Raw genomic sequence first — 23,583 nt, 5'->3', positions numbered from 1 at the left:
TAAATAAATTTGAGGTTTGAGATTTGGTTTGTCTTTAGTTCGCAAATACCTGACACTAAGGTGATTAAGAGACAGCCTATATTTTCCTCCCCAACCTTACAGCAATAAAACTGAAAACTTTGCTACCTCTGTTTCTGCCTTACAACAAAGGTCATGCAACCATATCATGGTAATTTAAATTTCTTACACATTTTTCCCAATGATAATTCTTCACTTTTTATCTTATGGTTTCTAAGCATTATAAGTCACAGGATATGCATAGTATATAGACTAATAAAGATTTATTGACTTGGGTCTTTGCTGAAATCACATCAATCAGGCAAAGTCAATATGGAAGAGTAGAAGCAAGGACCTGCTATAGTTTTCCACCCAAACCCATCAAAAAAACCTGTAAAAAATGACTTTAAACAAATTTTAAAGGAACAGATGCTGCAAAATGACAGACTTAAGCAAATTTCCAGCGCAAGACAATCTGGAAGGTCAATGGGAAGGATCTATTGCACCAGGATACAAGTGGAGTGACCCAAGAGGGAACAGGCCTTATGGGACTGAATTGTTGGGGGCTGCTAAAGATTCCAGACATCTCAACCCACAAATGCTAAAGACAGCTTCAAAGGTCAGTGGGAAGGGTCTATCATCTGACTGAGTGGGGAGCATGGTCTGGCTCCAGCCCTGGCCCTGGCCCCAGGAGTGGCTGCAGCCACTGCTGAAGTGGAGGCTGCTTCTGCAGACCTCCACTTAACAAAACTCAAAAATCAAGCAATTGGCTGGGAAAATGAGCAAATGGTGCAAAAAAACCATAGATTCTTACATTCTTGGTGAAGAGGTATTTTATTCTGCCTTTGGTCACAAGAAAGATCAAAACATACAGTCAGAAAAAGACAAAAAAGCCAAAGCTCCTGCATCCAAAGCCTCTAGAAAAAATATGAATTGGTTTCAGGTCATGGAAGAGCTCAAAAACGATTTTGAAAATCAAGTAAGAGAAGTAGAGGAAAAATTGGGAAGAGAAATGAGAGTGATGCAAGAAAATCATGAAAAACAAGTCAAAAGCTTGCTAAAGGAAACCCCAAAAAATGCTGAAGAAAATAACAGCTTTAAAATTAGACTAACCCAAATGACAAAAGAGGCCCAAAAAGACAATGAGGAGAAAAATGCCTTAAAAAGAACGAGTCAAATGGAAAAAGAGGTCCAGAAGCTTGCTGAAGAAAATACTTCTTTAAAAATTAGAATGGAGCAAATGGAAGCTAATGACTTTATGAGAAATCAAGAAATTATAAAACAAAATCAAAATAATGAAAAAATAGAAGACAATGTGAAATATCTCATTGGAAAAAACTGACCAGGAGAGATAATTTAAAAATTATTGGACTACCTGAAAGCCATGATCAAAAAAAGAGCCTAGACATCATCTTTCATGAAATTATCAAGGAAAACTGCCCTGAGATTCTAGAATTAGAGGGTAAAATAGAAATGGAAAGAATCCACCAATCACCTCCCGAAAGAGATCCCAAAAGGAAAACTGGTAGGAGTACTGTAGCCAAATTCCAGAGTTCCCAGGTCAAGGAGAAAATTTTACAAGCAGCCAGAAAAAAAATTCAAGTATTGTGGAAACACAATCAGGAAAACACAGGACTTAGCAGCTTCTACACTAAGGAATCAGAGGGCTTAGAATAGGATATTCCAGAGGTCAAACAAGAGAGGATTAAAACCAAGAATCATCTACCCAGCAAAACTGGGTATAATACTTCAGGGAAAAAAATGGAACTTCAATGAAATAGAGGACTTCCAAGCATTCTTGTTGAAAGGAACTGAGCTGAATAGATAATTTGACTTTCAAATACAAAAATTGAGAGAAGCACGAAAGGTTAACAAGAAAGAGAAACCATAAGGCACTGGTTAAATTTGAACTGTTTACATTCCTGCATGGAAAGATGATATTTGTAACTCATGAGACCTTTCTCAGTGTTAGGGTAGTTAGAGGAAATATGTGTGTGTGTGCACGTGTGTGTGTGCATGTGTGTATTTGTATGTATATGTATACAGAGGGCACAGGGTGAGCTGAATATGAAGAGACTATATCTACAAAAGAAAATTAAAGGTTGTCAGGAATGTATTGGGAGAAAAAGAAAGGGAGAGGTAGAATGTAGTAAATCATTTCACAAAAAAGAGGCAAGAACAAACTTTTACAATGGAGGGGAAGAAGGAGAAGGTGAGATGGAATAAGTGAGCCTTCCTTTCACAGGATTTGGCTTCAAGAGGGAATAACACACACACTCAATTGAGTATGGAAGTTTATCTTACCCTAAGGAAAGTGGGGGTAAGGGAATAAGAAAGGGAGCATAATAGAAGGGATGGCAGATTTGGGGAAGGGGTAATAGGAAGCAAACACTTTGGTAGTGGGACAGGTCAAAGGAGAAAATTGAATAAATGGAGGGTGGGACAGGATAGAGGGATATACAGCCTTTCACAACATGACTGTTATGGAAGTGTTTTGCATGACCAGACATGTATAACCTCTATTGAACTGCTTGCCTTCTAATGAGGGGGGATGGGGAGGGAGGGAGAGAATGAAGAACTCAAATCTTTAAAATGAATGTTACAACATGACTATCATGGAAGTCATTCGCAAAATTACACAGATATAGCCTATATTGAATTGCTTGCCTTCCCAAAGGGAATGGATGGGGAGGGAGGGATGAAGAGAAGTTGGAACTCAAAGTTTTAGGAACAACTGTCGAGTACTGTTCTTGCTACTAGGAAATAAGAAATACAGGTAATGGGGTATAGAAAGTTATCTGCCCCTACAGGACAAAAGAGAAGATGGAGACAAGGGAAGGGAGGGATGTTAGAAGACTGGGCAGATTGGTGATGGGGCAATCAGAATGCTTGGTGTTTTGGGGTGGGGGGAGGGGACAAATGGGGAGAAAATTTGGAACTCAAAATTTTGTGAAAATGAATTTAAAAGTTAAACAAATAAATTTTTAAAAAAATAAAAAATAAAATGAATGTTAGAGGTTGTTTTTACATGCAACTAGGAAATAAGATATATATATATATATATATATATTTATATATAAGCAATGTGTTATAGAAAGCCATCTTACCCTACAGAAAAATTGAGGGGAAAGGGATGGAGGGGGTGATAGGAGGGAGGGCTGATTGGAGGAAAAGGTAATAAGAAGTGGGCATAAGGGGGAGACGGGGAGAAAATTTGAAATTCAAAATTTTGTGCAACTGAATGTTGAAAACCAAAAATAAATAAGCTTATACAAAAAAAGAAAAAAGAAATCACCCCAATCACTGCCTGGCAATACAAAGACAGATTTGACAAATCCAGATTCTTAAAGAGTTTGAGGTCAAATGAAGTGGGAGAAGGGAAACACAAATAACTATGATAACAGGAAAGAACATTTTAAGTGCAAAGAAGAGGACCATTCACAACCTAGGAAAAAGTCAAGGAGAAAGAGAATGGTTTTCCAAATGGTGTCAGGGAAAGGCTGAGGGGAGCAGCTGCTGGCACCTGAAGTGGTCCTCAACGGACGGAAGGAAATTCCAAAGTGGAGACTGGGGTTGGGGAGAATTACAGACATGTGAGATGGCAGAGCAAAGGCATAGGAATGGGAAAGGGCATAAAATAATGTGGGTCTGGAGCTTAGAAGGTTATGGACTTAAGAAGAAAAGAGGGAGTAGAGATATGCCCCCTCAGGAAAGCCACTTCTTTCTCTACCTAGGTAGCTGAATGGCAGAGTGGACAAAGAGTGGACTTGGGATCAGGACTATCTCACTTTGAATCCTTCCCCAGTTACCAGTTCTGTAATTCTGGCAAAGCCATAACTTTTCTTAGCCTGTTTCCTCATATGTAACATGGGGACACAAACAGTATCTCATGATAAAGGCTAACATTTCTATAGCACTTGCTATATGCCAGACCTCGTATTAAGTGCTTTACAATTATTATTTCATTTGAGCCTCACAAAACCTTTTGAGATAGATGCTATTATTATCCCTAATTTAAACAATAACAATGTTGATAGTTAACATTCATAGAGATTATATACCAGGAAGTGAGCTAGACACTTTTACAGATTGGATCTCATTTGATCCTCAAAACAACCCAGGGAGGTAGGTGCTATTATTATCTTCACTTTACAGATGAGGAAACTGAGGCAGATACTGTTTAAGTGAGTCACCCAGGGTCACACAGCTAGTCAATATCTGAGGCAGGATTTGAACTCAGGTCTTGCAGACTCCAGGTCCAGTGTTCCATTCACTGTGCCTCCTACCTCATAGGATTACCAAGAGAACCAAGTGAGAAAACAGATGTGAAGTGCTTCGCATATAAATATAATCTATATAAATATAGATTATTATTCTTGTTGATGTTACTAGTAATTACCTTGACCTTAAGCACATTATTTAAGCTTTGAATAAGTCTCATAAAGTTTGGCCCTCAGTTTACTGATACCGGATGATTTTGAAAGTCTCTTCCAGCTCTAAGTTGATAGTTCTAGAATCTCAGCAACCACTAATAGAATTTAGTGTCTGTACTTCCACTTAGAGGACAAGACGTCATCATGAGAGAGTAGGTTGGGGCTGATGCACATAAACTGACGGTTCAGGAGGTCGGTCTGGGAACTACGAGGGTGGGAACATAGAAAGACAGTCAGTAATCGCAGTATGAGTACATCCTGAGAGTGAGATTCAGGAGTGAATCAGTTTAAGTGGGGGGAGCCTGGGAGCCACAGCAGTGTATTTGGTATGACAGCTGGGGAAATGACTTGAGAGTCATGCCACTGAAACCTTGAGATGTCCTAGTGCATTCTGGGAGTGGTCAGAGAGGGATAAAGAAATGACAAAAGAGAAGTTGTATAGGGGAATTATCATGAACTCTCTGTGGGAATGTGTAATCCATTTTAGAACCATAACTAGGGTGGGGTGATATGACCTTTCCTCTAGGGTACCAAAATTGCAGTCATTTAGCAATATTGACACGACTTAAGTGTCTCAGTTAACAAGAAAAATTATGTCATTTTTATGGTTTCTGGTTCTGTTTTTTTTTTTTTTATATTTGTTTAAATATTTTTTGGTTTTCTTACAAATCAATTTATATCATATATAAAACTAGCTTGGGTAATGTAAAATTTATAAGTCAGCATATATTGTACTGAATATAATTACTTTTTAGAAAAGTAGTTTATATTTTTGATACCCCAATGCCAATATTTAATTACTTGATATATAATACAATTTAGTTACAGATGATAACATCAAAAACCAGGTGGGAAATCTTTGCAACACAAAAATGTCCTGATTTTTATATCCATTCAATTCATTTATCAGCACAGCAAGATTTAGGCTATGTCTTCCATCTAGTAGCAATTATTAGACAACTGGTCAATGACTATCGGGAAACCCATGTGACCAAGAGTCTACGGTTTACACTCTTATTGGTCTGTAGTTCACTGGCTCAATTAGAATTGGCAATCTCAAAACTGGTGTGAAAGTTCTATTGTCCTATATGGATAAAGTAACAAAATATTCCAGTAATGCAGAGTTTTATTCATCTTTTCAGCTTGTCTGTCAAAGTTTGCACCTGTGAAAGAAATACCCTAAACATGGAAAAGACTGGATGTTCCTTGAAAATTCAGAGGATTTCAGCCCCTTTTGGGCCCAAGACCTCCTACTATCACCTATGCCAGTCTTTATCTTGTACTAAAGAGTTTTTTTAAGCAAACAAACAAAAACAAAACAAGAAACCCTCACCAACATCTTGGAGAAACCAAAGAGGGAATCCCTTGTCTTTCTGCCTATTTCCCCACCATTTCTCTATGTGATGATCCCTAGACAACCACTGGTGGACACTGGTATTGAGCCTTGGCTTCCCACGCCTTCCCTTCTTCCCCCTTTGCCCCACTTCTCTTTCATGTCCATCTGGAAGATTACTGGAGATGTAGAGCTAGAGAAGTTCTGGGTTCCAATGCTGGATATTTGGGTGGAGGGGAAGAATTCCTAATCCCAATGTCAACACTGCAGCAGGAGAGATTTATTTTCCTGGCACAGTGGACACATTATCCCATAAAATTACAATTCTAGTCATTGTTCAGGATTTCTATGTGGTGCCATGAATGGTGTTTTATAGTTCTACCCTGCAGAAAAAGGTCATTTGTGAAAAAGGCCTGAAGATTTGACCTTGGCAGTCATTTCAATCTGATTTTCAATGCTTCCGTAGAAAGACATAGGAAAAGAACCGAGCTCTTGGACCTGCACACCTCTCTTACTTCCACTCCACCTTAGAGATAACCCTGGAATAAGATCACTTCAGGTATTCATTCATTTATCCAATAAATGTTTTTTGAGCAAAGGCTTTATATAGGACATTGTGCTATGCACTGCAGAGGACATGAAAATGTGTATAGTTTAGACCTTGTCTTCTCTGTTTCAACTCTAATAGGAAGAGGAAACATGACAGTCAAAAACAAAACAATTCAGTCTATGGTAAGTGCAATGAGTTAGGGGAAGGTGAGATTGCTTGGAGCTCAGTGGTAACAAAAGGCTGCATGGAAGAATTTGCAGATGAGCTAAGGCCAGAAGGACATTGTTTGGCCATGTTTTACAGTGGGAAAAGCAATAGATTTGTGGTCAGAACAACCAGATTTTTCCCTGCTTCTGATAATTACTTTGTGGCCTTAACAAGTGCCTTCATCTCTCTGGGGCTCAGTTTCTTCAGTTATAAAATAAGGGATTGTACTAGGGGAACAAATGCCCTTTCCAGATTTAAATTATGATCTGATGATTCCAGTTGTCAGATTTTTAACTAGCAAAGAGCACTGGTGAGAGAGAGCACTCTGTGGTGACAGTGCAACAGGCAAAGATCCCAAAGCAGGAAAGTACACAGTGGCTTTACTCAAACATAAATAAACAACTTGACTAGAGTAGAGAATTTATGTGGGAGAACAACGAGAAAGGAGCTTTACCAAAAAAAAAAAACCAAAAACCAAAACCCTATATGAAAGTAGAAATTTAAAGAAATTAACGTTTTTTTCTGCATAATATTTCATACAGAAACATGAATAGTAAAAAGGAAAAAAGTATGGAAGGATCTTCAGTCCAAAGATGCCTGTGCAGAATGTTAAAATCTTTGTATTCAGTGAACCAACTCACATGGAAATGTAAGACACTTTACTTCTCTCTTGATAGACATGTACATGTCTTGGGGAAATGAACTCCTCCTAAGGCTATGAGATGTCAACATTTTCTTCTCTCTCCTTCTCTATTCCCCCATCCCCATCCCCATTTCTGATGCCATCTTTCCTCTTCTCTGTTCTGGGACCAGAGGCATCTAAATGAAATATTGGTAGAAAAACTATTCCTGGAGATTTTCCAAACAGGGCCAGAAAAGGAAGTGCCAGAAATTTCAAGAGAAAGACTGTTTTCATGAGATTTCCTGCCCAACTTACATCTCAAGGGGTCTAAATACTTCAGATAACCTTAAGGTGAACTCTAGGTTGCTTAATTCAAAACAAAATTAAGCACCAAATGAACTAAGGTCACCCACTCACCTCTAGGTAAAACTTAAAGAAATTGATTCAAAGAAGCATCTGACTGATATCAGGTATTGGTTATTTAAAAATCCAGTCGATTTCCATTTCAATTCAATCTGGCCTCCCTGCTATATAACCATTGGTTTTCAATTCTGTTCCATCCTTCTCTTTACTATTTTTCCCTAACATAAATCTCTTCTTTCCTTTAGGCACTGGTTCCTGACATATTTATTTGCTACAATGTATCTTACACAGAGAAGAATCAGCCTTAATTTGCCTTTCTTCTTGAAAGAAAAAAAAAGAATTAATTGAAATCTCTTTTTTTAATTACCCTCAAAATGGATGGAGGATCACAGGATGTAGAATTAGAAAGGATCTTGGAGATCATCTAGTCCAAACCATTTATTTTACAAATAAGGAAACTGAGGCCCAGAAAGGTTAAATGATTCAACCAAGATCACACAGCAGAATTTGGATGCCAATTCATGTCTTTTATGTCAAACAGTGCTTTTTCCATGACACTATATGGTTTCTGAAACATTTGGTCAACAAACATTTATTACATCCCTTCAATGTTCCATATACTGTGAATTTTATTGATAAAGTGAATCCCACTCCCCCATACTCTGCAGTATTCAAAAGGGACACTCATTATGTCTACTCTTTGATAGCATCATAACATTCTTCTGATCCGATATGCTCCCTTGTATGATGACATCACTACTCTGGATTTGTTTTCAAAAATCTATTTTTTGCTATACATACCTTAGAGGTGATCTCTTACAATCATATAGTTTCACTTTATTATGGGAAAATGAATAAAATAATTGAGTCCATTTTCTTGTCAGTGGGCTGGATAGTAAGTCTTTTTTGGAAGGTTGTTGATCATCTTTTTGATTTGAATTCTATATTCCATAATCTGAAGGTATTTTATAAACATTACACATGCCAATGTATAGTTGTGTTATTCAGGACTAGGTGTAAGGCAATACTCTTCAGTGACAGAAGCAAAGAATGCCTTTCCTCAAACAGAGACCCTCTTCCTGTGTAAACCCTCTGCCATTGCAACAAGATATTAGTTTGTTGTTTTTCCCATTCTACTAAATTTACAGATGCTGAAAAGTGTAAAGAAACCCCTTGGAAACAGAACCAAAATACAAAACAAGGCCAAATGAAAGAGAACAGTTGAAAATCATGATGAAACAGTTAAGGTTTTCCATTTTCAAAGAATGCTTACCTATCTATATACGTACACTGCATACATACACAAGATGTGTGCATTTCTGAAAGGTCACTAACGGCTATGTAAATATCAAGTCAGATTTCTTCTACTTTTTTTGAAGTCATTCTACTAGGAAATGTTGAAAAGGCATAATGTCAGGTTCTGGGACTCATTCCTACTAATTACCTTAAGTAGACCACAACTTCCTAAACATAATACCTTAATCATCAGATGCCATTTCATTCCTCTGGTTCTCCTTGCCTTTTTGCTAATGGAGGGGGGAAGGGAGAAACATAAGGGAGGGAAAGATAAACTTTGAGCTTCCCACTTGCCAAAATCTCTTCATTTGTCCATCATCCCAGTTCCCAAGTCTTATTTATTTGAATATGTCCATGCTCACCTCACTGAGGCTCTGCTCAGCGAAAATCTACTTTATGTACTGTGTGATTTTACACTGAATCCCTGATGACATATGTACGCACACCTGCACACATGCACACATGCACACACCACACCGCACCACACCACACCACTCCACTTCTGCCTGGTTATTCGGGGAGCAAATAGCACAGATTTCAAATTGTGTGTTTGAGTGGTGTGTGTGTGTGTGTGTGTGTGTGTGTGTGTGTATGTGTGTTATTTTTTCCCTTTCCTGGTTTTTTTTTTTTTGTTCAGGGAGCTGGAGGGCAAGGCTTATGAAATGTATGGAAGAAATCAAAGAAAAGTCACTGCCTGCGTAAGAGAAACTGCATTCTTATTTGGCTTCTCGGATCCAATTTTCTTGTAAGAACTTGCAAAAGGAAATGAACTTTCAAAGAATTACCCACCCTTAACCATTCAAAGTAACCGTCCTAGGGATTCCTGCCCTGCCTTGGACACCTGTGTGATTTTTTTCTTTAATTGATTCAAATACATACTGCGCCTTGATAACTCATAAATTAGGAATGATGATCATTCAGAGCACACACACACACACACACACACACACACACACACACACACACGTAAAAAACAAAGAGCGGGAGAGCCGTAAGCGCCTTGGCCAGGATCACTTCCTCGTAATCTACGCAACTCTTACCATGTATGAGCCACGGTGAAACGGCGTTGTTTGGGTATGTTACTATTCAGAAGCATCCTGCGTAAGAGCCTGGGAGAATTCCTAGGAGAAATCACCGGAGACAGCTTGGGAGACACCGACTTCCTGGACACCTTGGACTTTTCGTGCTGCAACAAGTTTTCCCTGAGGGATTTCACAAGATCCTCATTCAACCACGGATTTGCACAATGCGGATTATCCACTTCAGGTACAGTCAAGGTGTCTGGGCTTGAGGTCTGCTGAGCCATCTCCTTTGGTCAACTTTGCCCAACAGGCAGCAGCGGCTGCGGCGGCTGCGGCCCCAGGAGCAAGCTCCAGTGCCCGGGGGGTTCCCCCTTTGCCCCGGTGCCTCTCACCAAATGCGGTCCAGACAAATGTACGGAGCGGCCACTCCAACACAGGTTATTCTGACGGGCTGTCGGCCTCAGTCTTTCCTCTGAGATTGACAAGGATCTCGGTAAAAGAAGCAAGCTGACTGCTGCACCACGGAAGCCTATTAAACATCACCACACCTCCCTCTCACAGTCCCCTTTGCCAAAGATCACTTGCTAGCTCTCATGGCAAATGAACATGGAAGGAAGTGGCTGACTACGTTAGCACAGCTTTGGTCAGAGCTACAAAGCTGCTGCCGGGTAAACTATTGGAACTAATGTGCTGCAGCTGCTTGAGTGACTTCTACTTATGTACATAAAAAGGACCGGGGTGGGAGGGCTTAATCATCAGATGCCTGTTCATTTGTCTGGCTCTCTTTGCCTTTTGCTTATTCCTGAGCCCAGAGGAAAAAGAAACTTTGAACTTGACCTTCCTTTTCGCCAAGATCTCTTCCCCTCTCTGCACCTCTAGTTCATAAAAGACCACCAGTCCTCAGGTCTTTCAGAAATAAAAACAAACAAAACAAAACACACACACGAAGAATAAACAAGCTCTGCCCTAGAAAAGGCAAATATTTCCCTGCCTTGCTTCTGGTCACCTTGTGATAAATCCTAGAAGATTAGAAAGGGTTGTTTCTCCTTCCCTGGATGGAGAAAACAAACAGCATTTTAAAATGAGACTGAGAGGACACCCTACAGGTTATTGGCTTTTCTAACCTGCCTGATAGCGATCCCTGCCAAGTCCGGCACAAAACAATCTGCTAATCAGGCCTGCCAATTGGTTTCTATTATTCTTCTGCATTAAGAGAAAAACTGCCCAGTGGTGATGACTGTTTTTATGAGGTGAGTTTACAAGGATGATAAAATTGCTGTCCCTGTTTATATGGTTTACTCATCAATCCTTAAAAAGTCATAATAAATCTACTCAGTGGTTACTTTCTTCCGTGATGAAGAAATCTGGCACAAGGAATTCTCTCAACCTCCCTTATCTATCTTTTCATATTCCCTTCCCCCCCCCCCCAAATTTAACTTCAGGCACTATAGGAGAAAATATGCTTTATCTATGAGTTTACCACTGGCAAAATGTGCTATAACAATTCAAGTTAAGTAGTGGTAAAAATCATGACCTATGTCACCATATGGCTTTGAAACCCTTTAAACCAAATGCAGCAGCGGAAATGAACACTGAAGCTTTTGAAGAGACAAGTTCCTTGGAAATCCTGGTGATAATCCAGACACTTTGAAATGTCAAGGGACCCAGGGAAACTTGCCCCTTGAATCCTGGGTGGAGAAGAATTTATGGAACATCATGGACAAGAAGTGAACAGGTTGAGAAGGTGAGGGTGAGATGCTGTGTGTGCATTTAGAGGAGTATCCACAAGAATAAAATCATAGATTTATCCAAGTGTTAAAGAAAGGTATTTTGCCATTTTTTTTAAATCCCACTGTTTAAGAAATGTCTGGAATTCACCCAGTCACCTTGCAGAAGTAGGATAGGTTAATACTTTAATATGGCTGATAACAAGCATTTTTAAGGTACATGTACACACACACACATTTCAAAGTTTGCATACATCAGTTCATTAATACAACAACCCTGTGAATTATTAATAACAGCTAACAATTGTGTGGTGCTTTAAGATATGCAAAGCACTTTACAAACATTTGAGAATTTATTTGAGAACTTAAAAACAAAACTGTGAGGGAGGTACTTATTATGAAGATGCCCATTTTACAGATGGGGGTGGTGGTGAGGCTGAGCTAGGTAAAGTGATTTGCCCAGGGCAATAGTTAATAATTAGCTGAGAAAGAACTGGAACTCAGGCCTTCAGTTTCCTCTGTTTTACAAGTGAGAAAGCTGAAGGTCAGAGATGTTAAGTGACTTGCTTACTAAAGAAAGCATAAGTACAAGTTACTAGGATTGAACCTAAAGCATCCTAATTCTGAATACATCCACTTTTTATACATTTTTAATACATCCTCCTTTCTTTTCATCCAAGTGTTCACCATCAAAGCCTTGCAAAAGATCAATCAGTCTTTTACTCTGAGTAATTACAATAATAGGATACTGGAAGTCTTTGCTAACAGAAGGAGTCAATGTTAGTTAACCTTTACTGACAGGGAGTGATGGAATCCTGACAACAGAGGGATCCATATGCACCCACCTTTTGACAATCCAATATACAAATCCCAAGGCACAGAACAGGTTCTGATGTGATTACTTGTATTAACAAAACTCTTCTAGGAAAAGTGAAGGGAACCACTACAGGACTTATCAAAACCAAGATCTCTAGGTGGTTTTATGAAAATGCAATATACTGAAATTTGATTCATTTTCAGTGTTTCAAGAATTTGCGTAAAGTAAGTACTCTAATGGGGCAGCTCAGTTGCTAAGTGGATAGAGCACCAGGGGCTGGAGTCAGGAAGACTCAACTTCCTGAGTTCAAATCCAGTCTCAAACACTTACTAGCTGTATGATCCTGAGCAAGTCATTTAACCCTGTTTGCCTCAGTTTCCTCATCTGTAAAACGAGCTGGAGAAGGAAACAGCAAACCACTCCAGGAACACTGCCAAGAAAACCCTAAATAGGGTTGCAAAGAGTCAGACAGGACTGAAAAATGACTGAATGACAACAAAGTATAACACAGAAACAAAATTACACCCTCTTCACCAATCCCTCTCCCTGAAAATGTTTGCAACCTAATAGAAGAGACTGATAAACCACATGGGGGTAAGATGACTTAGTAAGAAAATATAAACAAATGCAAAGCAATGTGGAAACATCCCGAGTACCTTAGTGGTAAGTCAATGCAGACAAGTAGTTTGAAAGGGAGGCAAAAACAATCACTGGGAGTGAGTGTGCATTTCTAACTGAGAGTAGAAGTAAGGAGCAAGGATGAGCAAGTTGTAGGTAGAGAATAACACCATTAGAGTCATGAAAACCACATCAGGCCTCAAAGATGAAAATTCAAAAACAATATGGAAAAAAATATATATATACATATGGAAAAACCAGCATGGTGGAACTGACCTATGAAATGCTTGATAGGAACAGAAATGACATTCATTGCATCCATTAAGGGGTTCTTATGTCTGAGTTAAACCTTGGAAGTAAGGTAGTAGAGTGGAAAGATGCCTGGATTGGGAATCAAGAAAATGATATCCCAATCTTAGCTCATTTGTTAGATGTTTGCATGGGGCTAATCACTTAACTCCTCTAGGTCTCAGTTTCCTCATCTGTAAAATGAGAGTACTTGCCTCAGTGAATATTTGTAATTCTAGGGAATCTGCGGTTTGAAGTTCAGACTTTTTGTTGTTCAATCATATCTGACTCTCCATGGCTACATCTGAACTCAGGTCTTCCTGACTCCAGGCCCAGCACTCTTATCCACTACATCATCGAGCTACCTCATATTCTCAGAAAGAACCCTTTCCTACAAGAGTGATGCACATGAAATCTGCATAGTGGAAGCTGTAAAGGGGTGATGTATCTTTCAGTTTTAGAGAGATCCATGATCCAATTTCTACTACCCTGCTCAGGATTCTATACCTTTTGTAACTAAATTTGAACTGTGGCCCCCTCCTAGTTATGTCTTTTTTACCTGCTCTCCAGTTCCTAAAGCCATAGGCAGCCCCAGCTACAGTCCCAGGGTGGGTTTATGACAACTGCTGTTTGTCTTTTGTTCTGGAAGAGGACCTATGGCATTATAGGTGAGGTCTTGACTCCTGCATAAGGTAGATTTAAGTGAGGCAAAGTCACACAAAGTCATCAGCTTTACTTCCTTTTCCAGTCATGTAAGTCGGGTTGCATGACATGTCAGGACCCCTAGCAGAGACCCAGTTGGCAGTTGATGACCTTGGCATCTTCAGTATCCGACCAGGCTCTAAGTCCTCCACAGCACCTATTTCAGGTGTCTTCATGGCCATTGAAACAACTGTTTTCATCTTCGGGCTGCCTCCCCCTCTCCTTTCTCGTGGGGTAGGGAGTGGGGCAAGATGTGAAGTCTTCACACTCTTGGGGCAGACATACTCACCAGCAGGCCTGAGGCCCATCAGTTACCCTTAACCTGGTTTAGCCCTTCTGCAAAGACAATTTACCAGGGTGTGGCTGCTGTGCATGCTACAGCTTCTTGAAGCCACAGGAGAGAGTCTGGTGGAAGATGGACAACAAAGTCGCATGAGCAGCCCTGAAAAGGGCTTTGTTGCTCTTGCTTAATTGTTTTTCAGTCATGTCAGTCTCTTGGTGACCCCATCTGGGATTTTCTTGGCAAATAAACAAGAGTGGTTTGCCATTTCCTCCTCCAGCTCATTTTAGGATGAGAAAACTCAGGCAAACAGGGTTAAATGACTTGCCCAGGGTAGGTGTCTGAGACCAGCTTTAAACTCAGGAAGAACAGTCTTCCTGACTTTCAGGCCTGGCCCCCTACCCACTGTGCCACCTAGCAGATCACCTAACTACCAAATTAACATTTCCTGAACTGCAGATCTGACTATTTCATTCCCTTGTTTAGGGAATATTAATGGCTCTTTGTCACCTCCAGGAAAAACAAACCAATAAAAACCCCAACACTTTTCTATTTGGCACTTGAGACCCTTTCATATCCCTCAGCACTGGAGCTTTCTCCCTGACAATATTACTTTGTACCTATTTTGTATATATTTTGTATCCCCAGATATTGATCATAGTGCCTGACACACAGTAGGCATTCATTTAATGCTTTTTTAAAATTGAAATGAATCGAACTCTTTTTGTCCCCCTGAGATACAAATGAATTCTCAGTATACCACTCATAAAGAATTAGCAGGTGGGACATTACTGAATAGTTCATAATAGACTCTTTTCACAAAATTATCTATGTTTTTCACATGGATATTGTAAGGGCCTGGGCGTAATGTTAATTTTAAGCATCTAAGCTTAGATGGAAAGACCTTTATTTTTATTTTTATTTTTTGGACCATTCAGCTAAGTGATGCAATGGATAGAGGAGGGGCCTGGAGTCAGAAAGACTCATCTTCCTGAGTTCAGATCTGGCCTCAGACACTAAAAAGCAGGGTGACCCTGAGTAAGTGACTAAACCCCCTTTGCCTCAGATTTCCCATCTATAAAATGAGTTGGAGAAAAATAGCAAATCACTCCAGTGTCTTTGCCAAGAAAACCCCAGATGGGATAACCAAAAGTTGGACATGACTGTAAAACAACTGAACGACAACATGTTTTCACTGCTATAGAGAACCTCCAATGAAGTAAGTTCTCTATCTGCTGGTCAATTTATAGTCTTAGAGACTTTATTATGGAATCGAGAAATTAAAGTCACTTGTCCAGATCACAAAGTCAATATGAATCAGATGTAGGAAGTGAATCCATGTGTTTCTGATTTGTTTGGCAGTTCATGATGGACACGCTGAAAAGCAAGCTGCCCATCAGAAGGGACACATAGGGGTCCAAATATTCCTAGGAGCAAAGTGTTAGAAACAAATTTTGTGCTTGTTGGTTAGAAAATATATAAACAAGTTATAGTACAGAAATGTAATATCACTGCACCCCAATGAAGGATAAGTATGAAGAATTCAGACAAGCATGGGAAGGAAGACTCATAGAAATTAACACAGAGCAAAGAAATAGAACCCAAAGAACAACATATATGATGACTACAAATAACGTAACTTAGGAAAGGCAACATTCAGATGTTTTTGTTGTCATAAAGAATTGGAAAGTGAAGGGATGCCCATCAGTTGGGATGTACTATATTACTGTTACAGAATACTATTGTGCTATAAGAAATGACAAAGCAGAGTGATTTCAGAAAAACCTGGAAAGATTATGTGAACTGATGCAAAGAGGAGTGAGTAAAACCAGGAGAATAGGGCACACGGTGACAGCTATATTGTATAGTGATCGGCTGTGAATGACTTAGCTCTTCTCAGCAATACAATGATCTCAGAAAATTCCAAAGGACTCATGATGAAAAATGTTATCCTCCTCCAGAGGAAGTACTAGTGGAATCTGAATGCAAATTGAAGCATACTTTTTGAACTTTATTTTTCTTGTTTTTTTCCTTTTTTTCCCCACAACATGACTAATATTTAAATATGTTTTGCATGACTGCACATGTATAACTTTTATCAAATTCCTTGCCTTCTCATTGATGAAGGAGGGGAGGGAAGGAGAGAATTTGGAACTCAAATTTTAAAAAATGAATGTTAAATATTGTAAAAAAATAATTTGTTTTTTACATGTAAGTGGGGAAAAATATCTTTTTAAAAGGAAAGGTAGCACTGTAAGACAACAGATCAAACACAATGCCTAATATTGGTTCAGATGCTTGATGTTAATCCATATTTCTCTTCTGTAAATTATAAAGGTAAAAAGTTACATGTTCTTTCATCAGTCATAATTGTTACATTAGTTTATTGTAGTACAGTATTTGTGTAATGTGGTATAATAACTCATTTTTTTTTAAAAAAAAGGAGTTTGCATGATGTGGTTGTTTATTGGGAATTAACTGCTATATAAAAATAAAAATAAATAAAAGAAAATAAGGCAAAAGGGAACAAAATGCTTCTTAAAGTTGCTTTTGTTTGTCTGTTTGTTTTATTGAGACATAATGATAAGCTTGTGTCATGTCCTGGTTTCTCTTTCTGGACACTTCCTTCTCTGGAGATGTTAGACTAAACTTAGCCATTGAGTCTCAGAGGGGATGTTCATCAAGGCTGACTTTATGGTGTATCTCATCATTGTTCAGAACCTGACCACAGACCCACCCAAAGACCACAGGCATCATGACCTCCTGACTGCCGCTTGGCAGCTGGGGCATATGAAGAACCCTACCTGGCTTATCACTCATAGACTTTCTTACACATTGAATTGCAAATATCATCTTAGACATGTTTTGAAACACTGAATGTATCTAAATATCTGCCCTCCCCCCCATTCAAGTGTAAAAAGAAGTGTTGAGCTTCACCTTTAGTGCTTAGACCTAGTTATCTTGTCTTGGCATGCCATATGAAAAATTTGAACTAACCTAGATAAGATTCATTCTGCAAATGTCACACTGCTTTTGGTATCCTGAAAACATAGGATAGTGACAGCCAGTTTTCTTAAAGTCACTAAACCTGTCACTGTTGGTTTGGTTTCATGATAATCTATCCACCCTCCAATCTCCAATGATGTATATCATCCTTAATGAAAATTTATTTGGATTTGAGAATTAAGTGACATTCCTCCTTTCCCCTGAAGTGACTTGCAACACCCTGGGATATGGCATAACCAAAGTAGTGAATCACTGCTGTAGAAAATTTAAATAGAGAAGTTGTGACAATAACAAAGATAGCTATATGAAAGGGACAGATTGGTCATTTTCATGAAAATCCTTCAACCAATGGAGTGAGACTGTTTCCAATAGACTCTAACAGCAGCCCTGTTTTTCCTATTTCACATGATCTTGTTAAAATTAGCTGCTAGGCACTTGTCTGAAAAACACTGTGCTCTTAAGTGACAGCCAAATAAGGCCTTAGGTTTTAACAAGTGGAAATTTGGAAGTGGGCGAAACACTTTGACAAAGTCACCCACGCCTAGAGCAGACAGCAACATTTCTGAACTATGTAAAAGTTTTCCTAGATACCTTCTCATGGTTTTTTACTATTTTAGGCCACTCAAGATCAATAATACCAGTGCTCCTGGCAATTGATTTTTCATGGAAAACCAAGGTACAGAACAGTCAAGATGGCTGAGAGTCTGCTACAAAGATTGAAAACGCAGCTCATTTCCCGGTCTCCTATTGCAATCAGTTCTCCATTTTCTTTATGATTGGAAGGTGGTGGGAATAATTTTTAAAAACCACATACTCTTCTTATTTACATCTGGTTTTGAAATTTTCCATATGCTTGTCCTGCCAGTAAATTTACCTTTCTGTTGTGGTTGTTCAGTTGTTTCAGTCACATCTGATTCTGTGATACCATTTAGGGTTTTCTTGGCAAAGATATTTCCTTCTCCAGCTTATTTGACAGATGAGGAAACTGAGGCAAATGGTGTTAAATGGCTTACCCAGGATCACATAGCTAGTGTTTGAGGTCAAATTTGAACTTTGTCATCCTGACCCTAGGCCTCGGTAGGTACTCTATCCACTGTGTCACCTAGTCTAAGTATGTTCAAATGAACTTGGTGCATTCACTGAACTACATAGGCCCAGCAAATAGCCTATAAAGGTAGAGAAAGTTGAATAACCTGCTAAGTGACATAGGGAAGCCAATTCTGGATGAAAAATTCATTGTAGATAGAAAAATGTTTTAAAACTATCTCCCTAACATAGATAAACTCATCCCAGAGATGAGGTCTGCTTTGACTCTATAAAGCTATGGAAATCCAATGAGAATGTCCCACCTGAAGGTAAGGGGAGTTGCAGGTCAAATTCCCAGTCCCCAGGCTTGCAAACCTAAGTGTCATCTTGGACGACCTCACTCTCTCTCACTCCCCCAAATCTACAAGGTCTGTCAGTTTCACCTTTGCAACATTTCCTGAATCCACTCCCTTGTATCATCTGACACTGTTCCCACTGTGGTGCAAGCCCTTATCAACTCACACCTGGACTATTGCAATAACTTGCTGGTGGATCTTTTCTGCAGTAACCTGCCTCAAGTCTCTCCCCACTCTAATCCATCTTCCATTCAGTTACTAAAATGATTTTCCTAACATGAAAGTCCAATTACCTCTCTCCCCCAAGTCAATAAATTTCAGTGATTCCCTATTGCCTCCAAGATCAAATACAAAATGCTGTTTGACATTCAAAATCTTCTACCTTTCTGGTCTTCTTACACCAACTGCCCATCACATATTCTTAGATTCAGTCACAGTGGCCTCTTGGCTATTGTTCATGAATAAGATATTCCTCTCATTTCGGGGCCTTTTCTCTGATTTTTTCCAATAACTGCAATGCTCTCCCTCCTCAACTCTGTCTGGAGACTTCTCTGGCTTCCTTTAAGTCTGATTTTTCCCTTTTCACCAGCAATAGCTCATTTTTACAGACTGGGTTAAAAGTTCTATAATCATGTGAAATATTTTCTTCACATTGTCCTTTCTTATTATTTGGTAGTGATTTTGATCTTTGAGAAAACACAGAGATAACGGATTCTAAAATGTTTCTCAAGTCAGTAATCCTCTGTTTAGATACCATCCAATTCCTGTGTATATGTGTGTGTGTGCGTGTGTGTGTGTGATGCTACACACAGTTCACTACAACCCTCACTCTCAGCTCTCTTTTTGATTATAATGCTGATGATGTGTAGGTCTGAGGCTTTTTAGGACTAAACAAGCCTTTGGCCTCTTGTTTACCATAAAATGTATTTCCTGTTTTTACCATCTTTCTCAACGTCAACCTCACACTGAAGTCACCAAATGACAATCACAAGTGGACTCCTTCTGGCTAAAGAATCTGGTCAAGATCTTCATAATACACCATTCATTCTCTGCAACAGTTATTAGTACATATGCTGCAGCTTTTTCATTTTGACCTTCTTGGTGACACAATTATGTTTCTAGTACCCTCACGCTCATCCGCAGCAGCAGAAGCGGATATGTCCAAATGTTTCATAAAGACATGTTTCTTGTTGCCCGCAGGTACATGATGAAATCTCTCTCTCTCTCTCTCAATATATCTCTATATAGCTATCTCTCTCTCTCTCTCTCTCTCTCTCTCTCTCTCTCTCTCTCTCTCTCTATATATATATATATATATATATATATATATATATATACATATATAGACAAATATGCATATAAAGATAAATACTTATAGATACCTATATAGTTATATACATACACATATGGATACATATATACATATACATAGATGTATATAATTCATAACAAAGAGGGAAAGAACAAGCAATAATTTAGCACCTACTATGTGCCAGACCTTGTGCTACACACTTTTGAAAAAATATTTCATTTGGTCAGATAAGTAGTCAGATAGACAGTCATATAGATAACAAAACAAAGTAGCAGGGGCACATTTAGTAGCAAATAATTGGCATAATCACCCAGTTCGACAGGAGTATGGAAGTGGGAACACTGCTTAGTAAGATACACAAGTAAGTTGGGGAAAATGTCACTGAATAAGTGGGGCTTGAACTAGGCCTTCAAGGAAAGGCCCATCATAGATAAGCAGAACTGATCCAGGACAGGGAATTCTGGAAAAAGCAATTTGCAAACAGGCAGCTAGGTAGCACAGTGGATAGAACACTGGTCCTCGAGTCAGAAGCCTGAGTTCAAATCTGGCCTCATACACTTACTAATTGTGTGACCCTGAGAAAGTCATTTAATCCTGATTGTCTCCAAAATAAGGAAAAGAAAAAGCAAACTCTAGGGTACAGGAAGAGAACCAGCAAAATTATACTACGTTTTGTGTGCTTAAACTGGATTGGTACAAGTGGTTGTTGATTTAGTTGGAGATAACTTTGGAAAGGCTCACAGAATCCTAGACTTTGGGCATCAAAATGAGGCTTAGTAGTCATTGTAGTCCATCTTCCTCCCTAAAATGAGGAATTATCTCTACAAAATGGAGGGGCTAGATTATGGAAGACCTTGAATACTATGATAAGGAAGTAAGATTTTATCTTCAGGCAATTAAGAGTCAGGCATGGCAGGGGTCTCCTAGAGGTGTAAAACAGTATTTTAAATAGATGAACTTTTTAGGGATGTGTTAAGTTTGGGAGAGAGAGAGAGAGAAAAAGAGAGAGAGAGAGAGAGAGAGAGACAGAGAGAGAGAGAGAGAGAGAGAGAGAGAGAGAGAGGCTAGAATCAGGGACACTATTTAGAAACCTATTTCAGTTGTCAAGGTATAATAAAGTAATGAAGATCTAAACTAAGGTGCTAGAAGTGGTAGCAAAAAGAAAGACAGTATGGATGCAATAGACATTACAAAAGAATTTGGTGATAGATTAGATATCTGGGGGAGAAAGAAAAGAGAAGTCAGTGATATTCCCCAGGGTATCATCTACTTTGATTAATCTGGGGATAGCAAAAAGCTGTCATCAAAACTGAAAAATGTCTAAGCTCCATTTAAAAAAATGGACCAATTTGCCTTGATTTATGTCAAAGCTACATTTATGCATATGAGGAATACTCTCAAGCTTAATTAATTTTAATTGAAAGATGAAACCTACTTAAGAATATTCTTTATTCTAGGTCACAATCAACATGATTCTCTACAGAAACAGTTAAGTCAAGGTTCAGTCTGAACAACTAATATTAGAGGGTACAGTTATTAAAAGGAAATTTAAACATAGCATGTTCATTCTATTACTTGAAAAAAATTACTGTACAGCATACACAGGAGTCTTTCCCTCCCTCCTAGCCTATCCTCTTGTAAGTAAAGTCATAGCCAAGAACAGCCTGGAAATTCTCCTTTGTCACTGTGGAGCTGAAACCTTGAGATGCCACCTCTTAAATTATTACCAGTGTTGTAGAGGCAGCAATTTTTGACCTTTGCTGGATTTTAACTGGAATGTTATCTTATAGCTCTCATTGGGATCCTTTGCTTGGGCAGAAGATCACTTTGGGGAGAATGCTTTGCCTTGCCTAGTCAACAAAAGATAAAAGATCTGCTTATTGCTCATGTGCTACCTGGCTATTCCTAATTACAAGCAAACAAGATGGCCAGTTCTAGGGAACTTCCAAATTCTCCAGCCCTGGAAGTCAAAGAAGGTATGGGGCAAAGGGAGAAAGAAGGGAATGACTTGGTTCTATTGTGAGGAGACTGGAAGGTGGAGAGGGGTCAAATTCAGGAAAGGGGCCTGAGCCCAAATGTAATCTCTGGCCAATCAAGGATTTCCTGACTACAACCTTGCCAATTGTGCTTTGTTATAACACTTTCCTGTAAGGAAAGGAAATGAAGAGGATGTGAACCATTTTCTAATAAAATTTTTTCTTGGGGTACATACCATCCCCAGGCTTGTTTGAATTCATTAATCAGCATGTTACCATTGCCAAACCAAATCATGGTATATAAAATATCCATTTAATCTCCCTAGGTCTCAGATTCCTTATTTATAAAATTAAGGATTTGAACTGTATAGCTTCTGAGGTCCCTTAAAGCTTGGACTGCACTTCAATGCCTTATCGTGATGTGGAGTTCACCCTAACTAAATTCTTTACAGATGATGGAAGCCCAATTGGCTCTGTAGTAATTCATCAAGGGGAAATTAGAGATATTATATTTCTGGTGCCACTGAGCTTCCTTTTGCTAGGGTTTAGCTCCCCTGCCCCCAACTTATGATGGCAAAGTCATACTAGAGACAAAACAAAAATTTTGACATGGAGTACTTTAACTATACTTTGGCTGAGTTTGTGTGAATCCATCTAGTATCCTAGATCCTTCATATGAGATTAACCCACAATTGTGCTCGGCAGCCTAAAGTTCTGTTGTGATTTGAGGACAGCGATGGAATAAATGCCCATCTGCCCATTTTTTCCCAGCATGCCTTGTCTGAAATTCCCACCATCTGCATGCAATGACGAAGAACACTCCTGACAGAGAGGTGATAGACTCAAGATCTAGGATGAAATAAACATTTTTGGACATGACCAATGTGACAATTTGTTTTGCTTTGATATTTAGTCAAAGAGTTTTTTTTGTTTGTTTTATTTTGTTTTCCCCTTTGGGAAGTGGGGAAAGGTTGGAGGGAAAGAAAATAAATACTAATTTAAAAATTAAAATTAATTTAATATAAGAAATACATTCCTTTGAGTTAAGATTCTGTGTCTCCAGATGCATGGATGGGGAACCTGTGGCCTTCCAGGTCCTTGGGTGAGGCCTTTTGACTGAGTCCTATTTTTATAGAAGAAATTATTTTATTAGGGGAATTTGTTCTGTGAAGTTTGGATTCAGTCAAAGGGCCTCATTTGAGGACCTAGAGGACTACATGCAGCCTCCAGGAAGGGTTCCCCACCCCTGGTCCAGAAGCACTGGTTAAAGTACAAACAACCTATTATCACCCATTAAAAGTTTAGCATATTTAGTTTATCAGATTAACCAACCACTTCATATTGGGCCCTGAGGCAATGGGACACAGTCCAGGTAAATCCTGATCTGGAATTAGAGTCAGAACAGACCAAAGAGAAGAGGATGGGGCCCACTGGGGGATCCTTGTGCAGCTTTAACATTCCTGAGAGCTGTGGGCACTGAGAGAGGGGCGCACACTAAAACAGAACTATGATAGAGAAGGGCAAAGACACACTTTTAAAAGAAACATACTTTTGCCTGTGGCAACCCTCCCTTCTGGAATGCTTTCAAGTATGTTTTATCGTTATTTGAATAGCTCTCTCTTTTAAGACTTCTCTGCCTCATTGTAGTTCAA

The 23,583-nt window shown here is 39.0% G+C and overlaps 1 protein-coding gene across 16 annotated transcripts in view; it reads right to left on the bottom strand.

The window, feature by feature from the left end:
• Nucleotides 1–23,583, bottom strand: part of PDE4D (phosphodiesterase 4D) — a 1,946,032-nt gene that overhangs the window by 883,005 nt on the left and 1,039,444 nt on the right. Inside the window, exon 1 of one of the 16 annotated variants that reach the window (XM_072599371.1) lies at nucleotides 9,842–19,849. The exons of the other annotated variants lie outside the window; for them this stretch is intronic. Within the exon in view, the coding sequence (XP_072455472.1) occupies nucleotides 9,842–10,107 (266 nt within the window). The 5' untranslated portion in view covers nucleotides 10,108–19,849. Of the gene's footprint in view, nucleotides 1–9,841; nucleotides 19,850–23,583 lie in introns of those variants that run through there. 16 annotated transcript variants of the gene reach the window in all.

This window comes from Notamacropus eugenii, chromosome 4 (assembly GCF_028372415.1).
Source record: "Notamacropus eugenii isolate mMacEug1 chromosome 4, mMacEug1.pri_v2, whole genome shotgun sequence".
NCBI classification, from domain to species: Eukaryota; Metazoa; Chordata; class Mammalia; order Diprotodontia; family Macropodidae; genus Notamacropus; species Notamacropus eugenii.
Note: the sequence above shows the minus strand (reverse complement) of the source record. Positions and strands in the feature narration are given on the sequence as shown.